The 14790-nt window shown below is 38.7% G+C and overlaps 1 protein-coding gene across 1 annotated transcript in view; it reads left to right on the forward strand.

Annotated features, from left to right (window-relative positions):
* The window catches only part of uts2r2 (urotensin-2 receptor 2), a 54815-nt gene that overhangs the window by 20548 nt on the left and 19477 nt on the right, over positions 1-14790 (forward strand). The window contains exon 8 of the mRNA XM_017416079.3: positions 1255-1378. Coding sequence (XP_017271568.1) covers positions 1255-1378 — 124 coding nt within the window. The remainder of the gene's footprint in view (positions 1-1254; positions 1379-14790) is intronic.

The following is a 14790-nucleotide window of genomic DNA, read 5'->3' on the forward strand; positions in this document are numbered from 1 at the left end:
CGTGCCTTGGTTTAGTAATGTCATGTTTTAGTAGTTTGGTTGTCCTGTACCTTTGTTAGCATTGTCGTGTTTTAGCTTAGTTATCTTGTCATGTTCTGTAACTCTGTCTGTAATTTTGTTCTTGTGTTGTAAAGCACTTTGAGTCGCCTCGTGCTGAAAAGTGCTATATAAATAAATGTACCTACCTACCTACCAAAATAACTATAACTTCATCCCTTCGCATCATAAGATATAAGCTGGGGATACACTACAGCAAAGACTTGGAGTATGCTCTAACAGACTGGTTTTTAGCAGACTTTTGTATGACAAATGTAAGACTGGGCTCACCTGAAGCCCTCGTAACTGAAGAGGGGTAGCGAAGCCCTTGTTATTTTGGGCCCATTTAACCCGACAGCCATGGGAGGGTTAAACAACTGTTCCCAATGAGGAATCCCTGACTACATGATTTGTGGCACCAACTAAAGCCAACTGAACACATCAAACTCTTGCAAGGGTGGCATTTTAAAGGGTAAACAAACATGGACGACCATCGTCTCTCTGCTGCTGTCATCTGTGCAGCTATCTGCTCCTCTGAAGCCATTTTCTGTCTCCATCCCTCTCTTTTTCATTGGTTGTTGGCATCACGTATTTGTAGTTGTGCCGGAAACCAATGCGGTGCCTGGCTGCGCCCAGATTTGGCTCCAGAAATTCAAACATGCTCGACTGCGACTGAGGTTGAGCACGTCCTGTTTGTGCCAGCTAACCATGCCGACTGTCCCCAACTTGTGCTGACTTTGTCCAACTGGGAATCGTAGGTAAAAAAACAAAACAAAACAAAAAAAAAACCAAATTGTGTGTTGTGTCGATAAGGCGATATGCATTTCTTTAAAGGCCTAATTTTTATGTACTAATTGGTACAACATAATGTTCATTTTCTAAAATCTGGTGAAATTTAGAACTGTACAGCAGAGAATAGACAGTATATTGGTTAAACGGCCTTGTGATATCTGCTTTGTGATGCTACATGGATGTGCAGAATGTCTTTAGTTTACAGTTAACCTTTCATTGTCTGAAAACAAAACGGAGACAGCCAGAATGACAAATGTAAGGACCATTCCATGATTGTGACTCATGTCCGTTTTGTACACAGAGTTGACGCTTTCTGCTCCTACAGGCCAGTTTGGTTTTGTAACAAAGCCTGTCACAGCTTCCTGGGAGGCTTCGGTTCATCACTCATGTGGTTGTTTTTTTTTTTGTCCTCTCACTGTCTGCCAGGTGACTTATGGATCGTTTGACTACACCTCTCTCCTCTACCTGACCGACTACGGCTCCGACTTCACCGGGGGAAGATTTGTATTCATGGACCAAAATGGCAATCGAACTGTGGAACCACGAGCAGGTACTCGTATCCGGCTGTCTGTTGCCGTTTTTCTTTTCTTTGCAGTTTCCAAATGTTAACAAAGGAAAAGTGAATGAAAGCTTTAAAAGCTTTCCTTTAAGGTTCAGAAAGGTTTCTAATCTCGCTCAAGATGGTTTATTTTTTTGTCTGTTTTAAAGAAGATTTGATGCACATCAGGAAGGACAGAATTAACCTGTCAGACTAGGCAAATATTAAGAGGCAGCTCATTAGATATTTCTAGTCTGAACCGGCAGGTTGTAAACTCACGTGACTGACTGACCTTTTCCCAGACATGATAAGTTCTTGCATAAATCTCTAGAAATAAGATGTTTTCTTTCTCTTTTTTTTTCCTAGTCCACTACAGTTGTGTGTGATTTATTAATGCCAGCCACCACGTAAAGCAGGAGATAATGTAATTGCCTGTATCTGTGCATTCATTTGTCTGTCTGTTAGCAAAAAAATCTTATGAACCAATGGATGTTTTGTAATGAAACACTTGGAAAGTAATTATTTAATTCATATTTACAACTGATTAACATTTAGAGTCAACTTGATTCAAGATGGCTGCCACAGCTAATCAACCATAGCAAACAGAAAGTTGGCTATAATTTAGTCAATCCTAAACAGAATGAGCTGAAATTTGGCGTGTTAGTAGCTGAGAGTCAACCCCATCACATACTTTGAGCGCTTACAGATCGCACAAAATCTGTGTTTAAAACTTTGAGATTAACTGTTAGTCATCTCTGTTAGCAAAATATCTAACTTCAATGAAACTCCTAGAAAGTGATCTTTGGTTGTGCATCTACAACCAATTAATATTGGGATTAATATGATTCTGAAAGGGTGTTACAGCTTCACCTTAGCAAACACAAAAATTGTTATACTTGTGTCAGTTTTTTTTTTTTTTACAAATACTGAGATAAAATTTGGGGTAGTAGGAGCTGAGGGTCATCCCCAACACAAATACTGAGCTCTGACAGATCGTGGGAGATCTTTATTCAAAACGTTAGCATGCAACGTGCGTGTGACGTGCATTCCTTCAATGAATACTGGTTTTTAAATTCCTGAAGGTTTTTCTTGTTAAAACTATTTCTACTGATTCACAACAATGAGTCACACACCCTCTCATGCAACTCTGGCATCTCAAGGTAATTTACTTTGAATCAGTCATCACAAAAGGGTCAGATTGACATTCTCTTTTGGAGCTTTTTAATGATTCCTTCCTGTTTGCATCTCCAGTGAATGAAGAGCCGACTAATCAGCTATTAAAAGCTAAATCGCCTTATTTATATCCTGACTTGCTTTTTTCCCCACCCCCCTGCTTCAGCCTCAAACGCAGCAACTCTTGACCTGCTGTGTCTCAGCTGAACCTCTGAAGGGGGTTTGAGTGCACTAAAATGTTCAGCAAAGTGGGCATAATCCTCCCTCGGTGGGTAATCACCAGCACCGACTGCTGTACAGTGAAGATGTAAGAGATTAGGTTTTACCTCCCTCCTGGTACCCAGAGGAACGGACATAACAGCAGACATCTATCTCTGTCAAAGCAGTTTCTCTTTACGGCTACTCGAGTACTAAATATAGACGGGTCTGTTGGTGAATTGATATTTTGTAGACGCCTGTGCAAAAAGCAGGCAGTTTCTTTAAATGGCTTTGGAGCCAAACAGATCTGGGGAGATTGGGGACAAATTTAGATGTTTTTTTTTTAAGTTGACACTTTGAAATAATTAACAAAAAAAATTTGTTAGAATTTCATAACGCCGGTTAATAAGTGTTGTTTTAGTCCAGGTTTAAACATCAGTTTTAAGTCTACATAAAACTCTCCAACCTTTAGCTTTGTTAGAATAAAATAGTCTTGCAGGCAATTAGGAATGTGCTGACATTTCTGCACTTAATCTGAATGGTAGAAAGTCTGAAAAAGTCGAAACCAGCATTCCTTGCACGCTGAACTTTTAAGTAACGTATATTTCGTGTGATCTTTTAGCATTCCAAGTAGGTGCTGAGGCTGACCTTCGGCTATTACCACATCCAATTTTTGTTCAATAAATGTAAAATTAAATGAGCTACAGCCATTTATATGTCTGCTGAGTTCGATTAGCTGTGATGTCCAGCTTAAATATGAGCTAAGATAAACTAAACTAAATGTGCAGGAAGGCTAAATAAGCTAACATAAACTGAAACGTGACGATGCTAAGCTAGGGGTACAACATGACTAATAGTACCAAAAGGCCCGCTAAACAGCCAACATAAGAATTACTAAGATAGCTAAACGAAATAAAGAAAGAAAGAAAAGGACGTGTTCAAAATGTGTAAACGATAAACAGCAGGATTAGCCACTCACCAGGCTCCTCTTTCTTTGTCTGTTAGGTTTTTGCCGCCAGTTTCAGGGTCTGCATATGAGATGCCACAAAGAAAATATGAGCTGTGCCCATTCTTGCAGCCCCTGAAAACTCAAACTCATGGTTTGTGTTAAACGGGTACGCTGGTCATAGTGGGTTTTCAGAGCAGTGCAAAAACTTCTATTTCCTTTCACGGAGAGTGATATGAACTTAGGGCGACATCCTTCTGAAAACCTTGTGGTTCCCGAATGTTTGAAAGACGAGTGAATCTGCTCAGTATGGAAAACAACTCCCGAGGCTTCTTCCACTTTCCGACAGCTTTATTTAGTCTTTATTGTACTTGACAGAAAGCGGTCCCGTGGTGTTTCTCTTCACGTTGTCCCTTTTTCTCTTTTTCTTTGTCCTTCATTGCTACTTTTCCATCTCATCACACTGCCTTCATGTTTCTGTCTCTAGCTGAGCTCCTTTGCCGCTTTTAATCAACAGCAAATCAGCAAAAAGCTTTTCTCTTTTCTCTTTGTTCACTCGTGTTTTTTTATGTGCCATTAAAACACAAACTGCCTATCTTTTACGTGAACAGCAGTGAAAACATCCTGTAGACTTGATACTATCCTAGGATGGAACAATTAAGGAAGTTTGCCGGAGATCATTTTATAATAAATAAGTGCGTCTCACTTGCGTTCTTGGCGGTTATCTTGTTTCAGCAAAGTGAGACTTATCTGATTTTTAAATTGGGTTAAACATCCTTGCTAAATAAGAAAGAAGCTGACAGAGACGCAGGACAATTTCCTTATTCTCAGTTAGGCATGGGCTGCTATGAGATTCTGACGATGTGATGTTTTTGAGCATAAATACGGTGGTTTCTCAATATTACTGAAAAAACAACAAATGTAAGCCAATTTGTGATCAGCAGTTTTATGATGACATTTTTATTTATGGTCTTATTTAAGATCAAGGCTGGAATTCTACTTTAATCGCAAGTATTGAGATTATCTTTGAAATTTAATTTAATTTGGTGCCAACGGGCTGTTTTTATTTTATATTTTGGTGAAACCTGGCCTCTGTGTTTTTACTTGTTTCCATGGTATTTTTTTGGTACTAAAGGTTCAACACAAAGCTGTAAATAGAGCATCTTTTTATGCATCTTTCTGTTGAAACGCACTTAGATCTCACTCATAAACATGCTAGCGGCATGCTAGGCAGGTGAGTCAGTTGCTGAGAGTCTCATCGTCAGAGCTGAATGGCTGATGACTTTGCTGACATATTTATGGCTCTCCTGAAGTGGCACTAAGGATACAATGTAATTATAACATCAGGAGGACAATCAGGACTCTGTCATCAGAAAGAAAATGTCAATAAGGTACTTATTCTAAACACCAGGTGAGTAGAGGAACAAGTGTTGTCATCCAGCTGTGAAATGGTTGATAAGAAGAAGCAGAGGAATGATGAAATGAAAATATTCTAAGTGTATGGAGCCTAAGGAAAAATGTGGTGGAGGCTCAGGGAGAAGAAATGGTTTGGACATGGCTAAAGAGGAGATGTATAATGAAGAGAAAGGGTGTTTGGGAAAGGCAGATAAAAAAACGGAGAGTAAAAGCATGTCAGCCAATAGGGATTTCAGTTTATCCACCCGGGGGGGGGACTCGGTTAACCTCAGCGAGCTGCTGCTTGAAAACCACCGACTTATTTAGGTATCTGTACCCTTGCACACATGCAGACATTAAATCAAATGAAAAAGCCAAGACATGTTCTCCACACCTTTTTAAGGGCATAATTACAGATGCTATTTGAGGCATTCAACAGGATGTCGGGTTATTTGTGGCACTGGGTATTTCATGTTCAACACAGATGTGCAACAAAAAAAATCCCAGAATATGCCCGTTACTAGTTGCTACTGAGAAAAAGACACCACTACACTACATAATTATTATTAGGAGGAGTAGTACAAGAAGTAAACACTGCATACATGAACAAAAATAGAAGAAATAAGCATTTCAATTGCCAATTGTTTGACCATTTTTCAGCTGTACACACAAATAGGCCTTTCCTAATTTTGCTAGTTGGGGATTTTTCTGTTCAGTCATCTTTCAGAAGTCCAAAGGATCCGTATTGAGGGGCAAGGGTTAGGGGTGTGAATCTTTATGCTCCTAACAATTGGCTGCATTATAATTATAAAACAAATCAGAGCATTTTGATTAAAACTTAAACAACTATGGCTTATTTTACATAAAATAACACAAATTTATGTATTTTCATGCCTAATAAAGAGGTAATTTGCATATACCAAAAAAAAAACAAAAAACCATTGGTCTCAGGATGCTGATCAACATTTGGCATAGAGCCTAACTAACATTTAAAACGCCATAGAAAAGGTGATTAGCATTGTGTTTAAATTGAACAAATCAAAGTCAATATTTAAGACACTCATGTTATGATAACTGTAGCTATTGTTTACAACCATTATTTAGGGTTCAGCAAAGAAAAGACGAAAAAGATGTGAAAACGGCTTTACTACAACATGTTTCTACTAAAGGAAGGTACTGTAGCTTTACTAGGACAAGCAGTATGCTCAGCAACTACTCTGCTGACTCTCTTTAAGTGGCAACACAGATTAAAGCTACTCATTGCAAAGTCATAAAGACTGGTAAAGAAAACCATTCAAAATCTTGGGTTATATTCACACCCGACAGTCCGGTAGACTCGGTTCGATTGGGGACCAAAACTGCAACATTTGTTCCATTTTCAGCTGCTGTGGTTCTAATTCACACTTCCCTGAGTCAATTGAGCCAAACCCTTTGAGCAACCTGAATCTGTTCCCCTCCTCGCCTGTGGTGGCGCTGAACTACTGAAGGAAACAACATGAAAACCTGTGAAGAAGTCACTGAGCGCGACTTCCTTCCTCTGGAAAAGTAAACAAAAATGGAGTGGCGTCAAATTTTAGCGGTTTTAGGATTTCTGATTTGTCTGTGGTACCACAGCAGCAGAAAATGTAAAAAAAAATGTTGCAATTTTGGTCCCCAATGAAACCGAGTCTACCGGACTATCGGGTGTAAATGCAGCCTTGCATTCAAAGAAATAAATTAATAAACAAAGTCTGCGGAATATTGTTCTCATATTGATTGTTAATGTGTCTGTAAATTAAAAAAATTGTGCTTGTTTACAGACTGAAACCGTTGAAGTGGCTTTAAATAGGTCAAACACCCTCGTAAACACAATGCTTTATAATTTATCTTTTTTTAATTTAAATTTGTTACTTTTGTAACACCTGCATTAGTTTCACTGTTTGGGTCTTGATGAGTTGTACTGATTTAGAGCTCTTTTCTCCGCTCATCTTTGGCCAACCCTTCATCATAGAACCTTTGTTGCTTGGTTTTGTGATGTAAATTTTGTGTGTATTGCTGTTTATGAGATTGTAAACCGTGATCACATTTTTACACATATATGAAAAGTAAAAAGGTAAATGCTAGAAAGATGTTAGCTCTTCTGTGTGCCTGGACCACCAGTCAAAAACCTGAAATGGCATCTTGTAACATTAGTTTTGACCTACTAACTTTTAATTGCATGTCACACAAAAGAAAAGCGTTTATATTGATCGTCCCTTGCAAGTTGGTTAAACAATATAGACAGTGTCAATGTGTTTGGCTAATGTATCTGGGAACACAGATACCTATCTAAGATCTTTCCCGAGTGTTTATCCTTAGAGACACTAAAGCCTTGTGATTTTTCAGCTAATTAATTGTGAGCCTATGGGAGCGATCGATACATTGACTGGTCACTGTTGGTTCACTGTGTGTCCTGTGACCGTGCTGTGTGTGTGTTTATGTGTTTCACTCTTGCAGCAAATTTAGGCTTTGGCCTCAGATTTTACTGTGCCATAATTAGCATATCGTTGGCGTTGTGCACTTATCACAGTTGAGTCTCTAAAGTTGACATCATTAAGTAGGAATTATTGATGCATGAATGTTTGTTAAAAGCCAAAATGGAATGGAGACACGGGTTAAAGAGTAGTACTTAGTGTTTAGCTGATGATGAAGAAGTCATTGCATAGTGAGGAGGTTCAAAGTTCCTTTATTGTCATTTTTGTTTCCACATGAAAATGAAACTCTTTTTCAGACCAGAGGCATCTAATAACAATTATATAAAAAAATCAATAAAACACATAAACAGTTGGATAGGAAATACATGTCCAGAACTAGTAAATATACCGAAATTACTGTATACAGTAATAAAAATACATCATCACACTGTAAAATCAAGGGAACATATCAGGCGAAGCAGACTCAGTGGAGTTCAGTGATGCATGGGGTTTACAAATGTGACAGCCTTGCAGTAGAAGCTGTGTTGAGCCTTGTTGTTCTGGCCTTAAGGCCCTACAGCCTCCGACCCAGGGAAGGAGGGTCAAAGAGCCCATAGGCTGAGTGGGTGGGGTCCCCCATAATGCAGGTCTCACTGCTCCTGAACCTGCTGATGTAGATATTCTCAATGAAAAGGAGGCTGCTGCGTGTGACCCTTGGAGCAGTTTTTACCGCCCTCAGTCTCCTGAGAAAATGTAGGTGTCGGTAGGCATTTTTAATGGTGTTGGAGATGTTAGTGGATCACACCAAGTCTCTGGAACTGTGGATACCAAGAAATATGAAGGGAGTGTGGCTTCTCCTGAAATCCTCAACCAGCTCCTTTGTATTCACAATAATACAGAGGTTATTCTCCTCACACCAAACCACCAAATCTTTTTTATGTAAGTACAACAGGGGCCTAAGGACACAGTCTGTAGCCAGTGTGTCAAATGAATTCAAAATCCAGTCACAGAAAGACCGTCTTAGTCCAAGCAGCAGTAATTTGTCGGCCAGAGTCTGGGGGATGATTGTATTGATGACTGAAAGTCCAGGAAGAGCATCGTGACATAAGAATCTTTACTGAGTGAGAGCTGGATAGATGGCCAATGACATGGCGTCAGATGCAGACTGGTTCTTCCTGTAAGGGTACTGGTGTAGGTCCACGTTGATGTAAGTGACAGTCAATACCAACAGCAAAATTATTACCAACCTTTCATTTGATTGTAAAACACATTGAGACCTTTTAGGTGTAGTACAGAGTCAAAAAGTAATACTTAAACATGTGAAACTCCCATTACTTGTCTGTGCAATAATGGTTTGATGTTTAGCTTTTTCAAATTTTTTACTGTTCTACTTGCCAAGATGCAAAATATTAAGGAATTCAGATAGCTGATGAACAACAGGTCTAGTATAAACACAATAAAAAATAGTCAATTCAGTAAAAAAAAAATCCTCTTAATAAAAAGCTGATAATGTCAAGTCTGTTGTGCAAAAAAGTCGAGGTGTCTAATTAGATTAAATTAATTAAATCTAATTAATTAATTTGATTCTAATTAGATAATTAGATTTACAGTGAAGCGGAAATAATTGCGTCCAAGTTTTTCACATCCTAGAAAATGTGTTAATCACCACACAGCAAAGGATTTTCTACAAGAATATAAAAAAGTCCTTTGCTGCGAAATGTGGGGCTCTGGTTTGACGAGGACGCTGATGGACAGATCTTAGAGCAGCTCAAATGAACTGCACTATTTGGGGCTAATGAATCTCAGCTTGTTTGAACTAAATGAAACTGCTCAGATATGATCACAGACGCACACTGCAGATATTAAATATTTCAGTCGCCCTCTAGCTGGCAAAAAGTCCTGAACAGAAAACTAATGAAAAACATAGTAGTTCCAACTCAACCGTGGTGGAGCAGAGGCCAACAAAGCCTCGACTTCAGCTCATCATTCCACCTCTCAAAAAAGGTCCTTGTCTGCTGCTTATAGAAAGTTGTAGAGATAAATTGCAAACGGTGTGTTTTCACATACATTAAGAAATTGCTGCACTTGCACCTTCACTGTAGAAAATGCTTGCTGCTTAATGAGTCAGCTGTGTCCTGTCCCAAAATTACTGATCTGTCAGTAAGCTATTCCCTCTAAGGTGTGGGACAGACCATTCTGCCCAACAACTAAGCTATTTTGTCTCTGGTGGAAAAACCAACAGAAAACAACCTTGTTTTTAAAAACTATCATGTATTTTTTTAAATATATATTTTGTAGATAAGCACTACAGTAGATCTAGCCTGTACTGATGGGAATTTTGTTTTTTTTTGTGGGGATGTGCATCATTTAACTCAGCTCATCAAAAACAGTTGGCTCTTTTGGCTCCCAAACAGCTCCTCACTTACTACCACTTTTAACTTGTGTTTATTTGCCAAATTTAGCAAAGTTTTGAGATTTAAACAGTGTGCACACTAGTCCAGGGTTTTTCAGGACGTAGTTAAAATGATCTTGGTTTACCGGGTCCTAAAATTATTCAAATTTAACCTCAAGTGTACAGAAACAGAACAGATTCCACCATGTCATTATTACTAAACAAAAAACAAGTTCACCTCATGATTCAACTTCTCGTAGAACCTCATTTAGCAGCAGTAACAACTGCCATCTGTTGGGAATAACATCACATCAGACTTTCCCATTATTGTGGAGGAAATTTGTCCCACTTTTCTCAATGATTGGCATGTGATGGTGTCAGTCATTACGTGTGTACACTGAAAGTTTTGTTCATACTCAACATTAAGCACATTAAATCTGGCATATATGCATGATTAGAGCCACTTATTTCCATCAAGGGTATCACGATAAACATGAGTCATTACAAATAAATCACACTTTAAAGAGAACATGGTCTGATTTATTATTTACCATATTGAATTATTTATGTTTTATTATTCATTCTGCTTGTATTTTACACATTCTACAGCTTTTTGATCGAATAGGATACTCATGTAGGGACTTTTGCATGGGTGCTGCACACTTCAGTGGACACAAAGCCACTTCAAGTCAGTGCAAACACATGCATAACAACATAGTAATATCAATATTTCTTTGAATATTTCAGCTTAATAGAAATAATTAACTACAGCAATAACCTCTAGCTTTTCAGCTGATTCTGTGGAAAAATATAGACAACAATGATCACTTTGTGACCTTCAAGATTGGCCTTGTAGGTAAGATTGATCAAGACAAGTACAAGTCAGAGGGTGGATACCAAAGAATTTTCAAGGCCCTGAACATCCCCAGGAGCTCCGTTAAATCCATCATCAAGAAATGGAAGGAATATAGGACGTGTGTAAATCTACCAAGAGCAGGATGTCCTCACAAACTGAGTGACTGTGAAGAAGGAGAATGGAGAGAGAGACCACCAAGACACCGGTGAGCTCTCTGAAGGAGCGCTCAGAAGGTCAGATGGGAGAGACTGTGCTACCAGAACTGCTGCATGGGTACTTCACCAGTCTGATCTTTATTGGAGGGTAGCAAAGAAAATCCATATTAAACAGACCCTCCAGGATTTCGCGATGTTGTGATCTCAACTATTAACGCAAAATCAAGCAAACCCCGCGAAATCGCAACTTTGCCCAAAACACCGCGACTTTAACCCAATATTTATTGTTTCTAAAGTGATACGCCACAGTTTCTGCGGTCTAGTGTCTTCTTTGTGCGTTTGTGTTGTGTGGAATACAAAATGACCCCAAATAACTCACGAAGAAGACGCATAACGTCACATCCTGTTAACATCAGAATGCCGGGAGCATGCAGGAGCAGCGACCAAAGCCAAAATGTGCGCTAATGCTTCACATTTGCCCACAAAGATTTCAGCAAAGGACCGCGCAAACCAGTTTCCTACCCAGCTGCACAAGAGTGGGGGGAAGCTGTTTTGCACGTCCTGCAGTGTAATCATCGAACATAAACGCAAGTCATCCATCGACAAACACTTTGTGTCTGCAAAACATGAGGAGAGCTGCAGACGAGGGACAATCCAGAAATGGTCATGAATGTCAGTTTATAAGCTATCAAAGTTCTCAAATAAAGCACCTTTTGAGAATGTCAATGTTTGTTNGTANATTATCTTACAAAACTAGTAAGTATTTTTGGTTTATATATTAAAAGTTATTGTTTTTTATTGATTTTAGTATAAAAAAAAATCGCAACTTTTAGGAAAATGCCCCGCGAAATCAGACATTTCAGCCCGCAACAATCACAAAAAATGCCTGCGAAATCCTGGAGGGACTGATTAAAACTCAACTAGAGTTTGCCAGATGGTATGTGGAAAACTCCATGGTCAAGTGCTTCTAGGGAGCCAGCCCAAGTTGAGATTTAATATAAGTGTTCTTCAACAGTGTCTGAAAGACAACCATCATCTTTTTACATCTCATCCCAGTCATGTATGGCTCTCATCAGCCACAGCTGCCTACCAGATACTAACCAAAGGTACTCTATTGTTAAATCTAGGCAGGATTCTAACTTGGAGACTTTGAGCCAAAATCCTTTATTCATTTATAATTTGTTCAACCAGCATCGTTCTTGGGAGACCTAGCCAAAGCAATGGCTTAGATATAGATAAAGTGATGAGCTTCGCCTGTAACTCTTTACCATGTTCTGTTCATTTATTAATCCTTTTTAGAACCACTTTTTAGTATTATTTTTTTAAGGTGAACAAAGTTATGGTAACATTTCCTTTACATCCCTGCCAGTATGGCTGATGTTCCTATGATGCATCGTGGGTTAGCTTGTGACATCAATGCATCTAGATCAATATCGATAAAATATGCCCAAGTATAATGATATTTCTGACTCACTTATTTCTCCTATCAGCAGCTCCACACTTCACACATTCCTTTTGTAAACTGAGCTTCCAGCCCCACATTGTTATGCATTAAAAGGACTTATTAACGTATGCACTTTTATCCCAAGCTTTGAAGTGTTAATGTTGATACAGCTTTTGTAAAAAAAGGTTTTATTTTGTCGAATCTATTTTTACGTTATCTTTTGGCATGGGTCACTTTCTGTGAAACGTGTCGTCAGATCACTGGAGCTTCCTTCCAGGACTTCAGCGACTTGTCAGGGCTTTAAAAAAAAATCGAAATCCATTTTGTCTGACTTGTGTCATTCATTGAGGAAAGGGCTGATTATGCTTCAACAAAGGCGACGATCCACTTTTCCACAAAGCAAAACAAACCAGTTCAAGAAGTCTTTTACTCCATCTGCTATCAGCCTTTTAATGATAATATGTAACTGAAATGTGTTTTCTGACTGTCTTGTTTATTTATGCTTTATGTTCTACTGCCACTTGTGAACCTAATTGCCCCTTGAGGATTTTAAAGTTGATTTTTGATTTTGATTCTTCTCGCTCAACAGACAGTACCACCACTTCCCTGTTGTGCTTCATGCCATCATTCCATATGCTCTGACATGTTGTAGGGTTTCTCTACAGCTATGTATCTTAATCTGTGATTTTTATGACTTTTTTTAAAAAATCAAACACTTCATAATAAAACTAAGGCTATGTTCACTGCAGGTCTTAATTCTGAAATCCGATTTTTATTTTTTATTTTTTGCGTGGTCGTTCACATTACATTTTAAATGTGACCTCCATCGGTCTCCAATTTCCAAAATGATCCACATGCGCAGAAGAAGATATGACATTACACTCCATACGTTATTCTTACGAAATTAAATATGGCCGCTTCAAGTGTTAGCATGTGTGTATTGATTCTGAATTTGCTGTCCAATCGTACATCCAAATGGTAAAAAGATAAAAGAAGACAGAGAAGAAGAAGAGCGTAAATATTAATGAGTTTTTTTTTTTTTTTTTTTTGGAGCTGTGGCTGCTACCCTTTGTGTGGATGCAGAGTCTGAGCCAGGAGTGGTGGGACTTTGACCATCATTTTAGTCAACGTAAAAGTCGGATCAAGTACCACACACAAATAAGACCTGAGTCAGATATGAAAAAAATCAGACTTGTCACATTCACACTGTTACAAAAAACACTGTGTGTCACATAGGGGCAAAAAATTTGGAAAGGGTTGCATCCGCCTGCAGTGTGAACATAGCCTAACGCAAGAAAGTAAAATCAAAATAAAACGAGACCCATAAAAACTAAACCTGAGAAACTGATATGCTTCATTCCACTCTCTGGATTTTCTATTGGTAATATTTGAAGTACTTTAAGTTTGGCCTGAGTGCGAGCACTTTCAGACCTCACAGTTCAGCAACTCTTTGGGTTTTTATTTGGATCCTTTAAATGACCTGGAAATGTTTTCTTCAGGAGTGCAAAGCTCCTTAATTTCCCCAGGCAATATATTTTCTTTGTGTTGCGGCTAATCCGCTCCTCTGGCTGGCGTTCCCTCACAGTAAACACCAGAAATGTTTATACTGTCTAATGCAAAGGATGTTTTTTTTTTCAGATGATTTCATTTAGAAGTTTTCTGTAAGTAGGCAGCCAATTTGAATCACTTGAAAACATCCGTGTGTCTCAGCGACACCCCTTACTCTCCTGCTACTCGCATTTGTTTGTGAACAAATTGTTCCACCGTCCATTCTTTGACTTTTATTTATTGTCGGTTTCATTGTTTAACAGCGTGCTCTAATTCTTCCTGACATTCTCTAATCTAATAGTCTTCCAGGGTGATTTAAACTCGCACAGACACACAGAAAAGCACACAAACAACCATTGTATTTTCCCAAGGGAACGTGGAGCACAATGATTCCAGCATTTTATTCGTTTTACATAATAAGATCACCCCCTCAAAAAGGTGAAAGAACGGCAAGTTTTCTAACAAAAGTAGTTTGAAAACTTTTTAAATACAAAGTTCTTAATTGCGATCCACAGCCACACACTTACAATATCAACACTTATGCAAATGGGATTCTAAGACAGAACAAATTGTATTTAAAAAGAACCAGGCTGGACAGTTTGTGCCAGTGTGGGTGAAAAGCCAGGTATGTCACACACCGAAATAACAGTCGGAATCGTTGGATTCCAGCCAATACACGGGGGATTTTATTGACACATTTACTCTTGATCAGCTTGCCCCAAAATCCCAAATTATCTTTGAGACAGGGCGTATTTATACAGAAATCAATGCATGATGACTATGCATACTTCTGACCATTTACGTAACTTCTACGACACTGGGTCTAGCTCAACCCAGTGTGTTTCCTGTGTTCCAGGAACCAGACAATTCCTGTTTTCCAGGAAC

This window comes from Kryptolebias marmoratus, linkage group LG17, assembly GCF_001649575.2.
Source record: "Kryptolebias marmoratus isolate JLee-2015 linkage group LG17, ASM164957v2, whole genome shotgun sequence".
Classification (NCBI taxonomy): Eukaryota; Metazoa; Chordata; class Actinopteri; order Cyprinodontiformes; family Rivulidae; genus Kryptolebias; species Kryptolebias marmoratus.